Below are 5,442 nucleotides of genomic sequence, written 5' to 3' on the forward strand. Positions count from 1 at the left end.
TTTGTATTCTATGTCTATGAGTCTGTTTCTGTTTTATATTTATGTTCATTTGTCTTTTTCTTTTCTTTTCTTTTCTTTTCTTTTCTTTTCTTTTCTTTTTAGATTCCACATATGAACAATCTCATATGATATTTTTCTTTCTCTTTCTGGCTTACTTCACTTAGAATGACATTCTCCAGGGACATCCATGTTGCTGCAATTGGCGTATGGTGTCATTTTTATGGCTGAATAGTATTCCATTGTATAAATATACCACATCTTCTTTAGCCAGGAGAGACATGTATTTTATTATCAATTTTTGCAAGTGACTATGGTAGACAGAGTGAATGCAAACTATATAGAAGTATAAAATCCTAATGAGTAGAAAAATGTCCCATAATTAGTGACAACAACCAGTATGTTGAAGTCTGGATTATCAGGAAGAGTAATTAAGGTAGTGATATGGAATGGAATGATGTTTACAAAAGTGAAAAACAGGGGTCTCAGATTTTCCTCTCTTATAAACTTATAAATAGTTCTATTTGCCAAGAGGAGTTTTCTCCCATAGAAGTATTAAAACTCATGATTATTCTTTTCATCAAATAAAATTTTAAAAACAGTATATTTCATTTGAGAAGAAATTATTATTCAGAGATCCATGTAATTTCTTGAGATGAATGGGAATTTCCAAATAGTTCACATCCAAGGTTGGAAATACAATCAGGAGAATAGAAAAATTAATAAGGGAAAAAAGACTTGGATATCAGAGATATTCCAAAATATAAAAGTGAGTTACATAAATTGGATAAAGTCAAAGTTGAAATAGAAATTCCAAGAGAAATAGAAAAAGCATGGTCTACTTCCACAGTTTGATCAAAGATTGGCAACATTTTGCTCAGGCTTTGAGCTCTGCTTTCACGTATACTTCTTAAACCTTAGGATAATAGGCTTATTTATAGTTTCCTTTTGAAAGAGTATTTTTAGACCCCTCTTTAAGTCTTTATTTCTCAGACTGTAAATGAAGGGGTTCAGCATGGGGGTGACCACTGTGTACATCACCGAGGCTGTTGCACTCGAGTGTGAGCTGTGGGAAGCAGCAGAGCTAAGGTACACTCCTAAGCCTGTACAATAAAATAAGGAGACAACGGAGAGGTGAGATGCACAGGTGGAAAATGCTTTATACTTCCTGTGTGATGATGTGATTCCACGTATGGAGGAAACTATCTCAGAGTAAGAGTAAATAATACCAGTGAGGGAACCACCAGCCATCAACACAGCTACAAAATACATCACCATGTTATGGAGAAAGGTGTCAGAATTGGCAAGTTGGATCATCTGATTGAGTTCACAGAAGAAGTGGGGGATTTCTAAGGCTGTACAGAAGGACAGTCGCAACATCATTAAGCTTTCTAACAAGGAATGCAGGACACATATGATCCAGGATGCTAGCACCAGCAGTCCACAGAGCCGGGGGTTCATGATGACCATGTAGTGCAGGGGGTGACAGATGGCCACAAACCGGTCATAGGCCATCACGGTCAGGAGGAAGATGTCTAATCCTATAAAGAGTGTAAAAAAATGCATCTGGATGATGCAGCCTTCATAGGTGATGACTTTGCTCTGGGTCTGGATGTTCCACAGCATCTTTGGGATGGTGGTGGAGGTGAAACAGATGTCTACAAAGGACAGGTTGGAGAGGAAGAAGTACATGGGGGTGTGGAGGTGGGAGTCAGAGATGACGGCCAGGATGATGAGCAGGTTTCCAAACACTGTGATCAGGTACATGGAGAGGAAAAGCCCAAACATGAGGGGCTGCAGTTCTGGCTCCTCTGAAAATCCCAGAAGAAGAAATTCTGAAACTGCTGTTATGTTCCTTGGTGTCATGTGGTGGAAGTGACTACTAGAAAAGGGGAATATATGATTAACTGTCACACAAGTGGGCATTACTCACATTGTTGAAATGTTGCCATTTATATTTCCCATTAAGAAATTAATTTCAATATTTTGTTCGTGGATTTGGTCCCCTTTTTAAAATCTTCTGTGTTATCTCTAGTTAGCAGACATATCCCGCTCTCCTTTTCCCCCCAGATGTCATGTATTCACAGTTCTGATAAGAAACTCTTTCATGCACTTGAGGAATACAAATTGAATTGAGAAAATGCTCCAGGCACTTACTATGCAGGGAGTGCAGGGTGCTGAAAAACCAAAGCTCCCAAAATCTGGTTATGGAGACAGAATAAAAGTAAGTAAAAATTATTTAGCATGTCAGATGGTGACAGTGTTATGAAGACAAAAAAAGGAGGTATAAAGGAGAGAGTGAAAAGGGAGTTCTATTTTTTTTAATGCATGTTCAGGTGAGACCTGTGAACAAGGGGATATTTGAACAAAGACCTCAAGGAAGATAGAACCAGTGCATGAACAAACCTGGTAAAGTGTGCCTGGGCAAGGAAACAGACAGTGCAAAGAAATTCCCTGAAGAAGGTGTTTAAGATGTTCTAGTCCCAAAAGGGGGCCACCCCGGTGAAGGAAATGAACAGGAGGGAGAGTGAGAAGTGATGGTGGCAGAGAATGTTGAGGAATGAGGTAGCCTCCCCGCTGCTGCTGAAACTTCAATTCACAAGGGGTCCCTTGTCCATATTTTGTATCTTCTGCATTTTAGGAAATCCAGTATAAAAAACTATATGAAACAAAATTGAAGGAAAATGCAATATAATAATTATAATTTAATAATATCACTAAATCAATTTTAAATTACAAAAGACTTGGAAATAAAATAATTGACAGCAAGTTTTAAAAAATATAAGATAGAAGCACTAAGTTATAAACTTCCTCTTACATAGAAATATATGGATTCAAATATGCATATGAAAAATAATTTAGTCAAATGTAAAGAAGAATGCCTTCCAAATGGAAACTGAACACAATGCAACTTTTTGAAACAGACCTAATCACAGAAGAATGAAAGGACAATAAGAATTCAGATGTGGAAAGTAGTTGCAATTATGTATAAAGCATGATTTATGAGCACCAAATATGTAGAAGTGTATTCATTTTCATTTTTGTTTAAGGCAAAGATTCGCAAGTAAAAAAAAAAAATGAAAACTCAATTCTTTCAGCTAAATTTTTTTTCTTAAGCAAGGGAGAGAACATAATATGACTGACACATTTTATCACACAAAATTTATAAACTCAGACATTCTGCACAATTGTACACATGCATAATCTAAGTGGCAAACAACAAACCTGATGATAAAAAGTCCAATTCTTAATTTGAAAGAATATAATCAAAAACAGGAACAAAAACATGCTGAATTCACTATACAGAAGTGAAGGACCTGTAGAGGCAATTTTAAATAGAGGAAGTAATGGGCTAGCTAACCTACAAATACAGTCAGCCTCACAGGGAATGAAATCTTTGCGAAGTAAGATGACTAACATGCCCATTTTCACGTAATCAATTTTTTTCATTTGATTGTTAAGAGAGAGGAGTAACTGTGAAATGTATGTCTCATGGACTGCTGTTACAAGAAAAAGTTTGCCACCCTTCGTTTACCTGGATCTCACTCATCAGAGTCAAAATGTTCCGTCTTAAAAAAAAAATCTCCCATCACCGTACACCCTTTCACAGCTAATACGCTGTATCTTTACTCCAGTTAATTGCAAGAGTCCTTGGACTGAAGTTCTACTTTTAGTGGAAGCACCTTACACCTCCCATTCTCTCTTCTAATTGGGCTTCCATGCCCATCATTTAATGGTCAACATGGACCCTTGCTTTGTTGAGTTCAATATTCTATTTTTGGCATCATTAATCACTACATTAATTAGCCAAGCAAACAAAGATCCACAGAGGTGTCAGCTCTGGGCTAGTCTGAATTGGTTCTCAAGTGAACTCAGGTAAATGTTCTTGGCTGCCATTCCCTTTGACCTCCTCCTGCAGTATTTACTGGGCTTTTGGATTCACCTGGGTGGAGTCTCTGAGAGAAAGGTCTCAGCAAAGATGTCCAGTTTCTTCTGGATGGGAATAGAAACTCTCTTTCCAGACAAGACAACAGGGTGGAGTTGAGCATTGGTCTCCTAGCCAGAGTTATGACTCCTAAAGCAACAACCGTATCTGACCCAGCCCAAGGTTGCACAGGCTGGGGGACTGCAGCAGAGGAGATATTTACAGCTCCCTGTGTCTGCTCATTAGCGCATCTCCCTCTTGTTAATAATACCTGTAATAATTGATTTCCCTGAGGGACATTCTTCTGGACAGATTGGAAAATTTTCCTGCTCATTCTCTGCTCTAGGAGACAGTATTACAAGCCAGACGAATTCAGTATTGATTACTCCTTCCATGATCTCTCTTATATTCCAGACGAATGAGCCTTGAGGCCTCAGCACCTCATCCCAACCCTGAGTTCAACTTTTCTCCCGAGTTTATGTTTGAGAATTCTGTTGATTAGGCTCCTAATCAAAGCATTTACTTCTGGTGGGTCACATCTCCTGATAGCTCTAGAAAATTACTATTCTCATCTTCAAGAAGTGGTATAGTTTTTTCCTTTAATACAAAACCTTGGGCAGTACACTGCTTGGATTCATGACAGTTTTGCCAAAATGATTAGGAACTTCATACTTGTGGCACCAGTTAAGAGCTGTCAGTCTCTCATTAGAAATTTTTTTTTTTAATTGAGTTATAGTCAGTTTACAATGTTGTGTCAAATTCCAGTGTAGAGTACAATTTTTCAATTATACACGAACATACATATATTCATTGTCTCATTCTTTCTTGCTGTGAGCCACCACCAGCTCTTGTATATATTTCCCTGTGCTATACAGTATAATCTTGTTTATCTATTCTACATGTGCCTGTCAGTAGAAAATGTTTTTAATTGTAAGAGAACACGTAGATTTTAGTACCTTGTAGGGATTGTAAGATTTAATTTTTAGAAAACTCCATCCTATGAGGTAGTACTATTATGAACTCCATTTTCCAATGCAGACATGAGACTTGAAAGAAAGAGAGAAAGGACAGAAACTCCAACTCCTCTGCCTCTTCATCCATATTTAGAGGACCGTGTGAATAAATTAGCCCCACCTAGATAATCATGGCTAATCTTCTTGAGGCCAGCTTATTAGAAACTTTTTTCCTGTATCTTTGTAGTATAAAGTCTGGAAGAGATTTTTTTTCCCCTCTCAAGATTGTTTTGGCCATTTGGGGCCTTTTGTGGTTCCATATAAATTTTAGGATTATTTGTTCTAATTCTGTGAAAATATCATGGTTATTTTGATAGGGATTGCATTAAATCTATAGACTGCTTTGGGTAGTATGGCCATTTTTTTTTTAGATGTCTTTATTAACTTTATTGATTTAGAAAAAACAAAACAGTGACAACTTTTCATACTTAATAAAACTGAGAATAAAGCATCTTCATTAAATCAAGAGTAGAAAATATAGGGTATTAATTATTAGATTTTCAGCAA

General features: G+C 37.1%; 1 protein-coding gene across 1 annotated transcript; it reads right to left on the reverse strand.

Annotated features, from left to right (window-relative positions):
* Positions 1-894: 894 nt before the first annotated feature.
* On the reverse strand, positions 895-1,872 carry LOC123618836 (olfactory receptor 7A17-like). Its single transcript, XM_074350000.1, has one exon. It carries the CDS (start codon positions 1,861-1,863, stop codon positions 895-897), a length of 969 nt encoding a protein of 322 aa, XP_074206101.1. The 5' UTR covers positions 1,864-1,872.
* Positions 1,873-5,442: the final 3,570 nt, after the last annotated feature.

This window comes from Camelus bactrianus, chromosome 22 (genome assembly GCF_048773025.1).
Source record: "Camelus bactrianus isolate YW-2024 breed Bactrian camel chromosome 22, ASM4877302v1, whole genome shotgun sequence".
Classification (NCBI taxonomy): Eukaryota; Metazoa; Chordata; class Mammalia; order Artiodactyla; family Camelidae; genus Camelus; species Camelus bactrianus.

Coding starts and splice junctions, on each gene's coding strand:
- LOC123618836 (XM_074350000.1), bottom strand. CDS start 1,863: ATGACACCAAGGAACATAACAGCAGTTTCAGAATTTCTTCTTCTGGGA.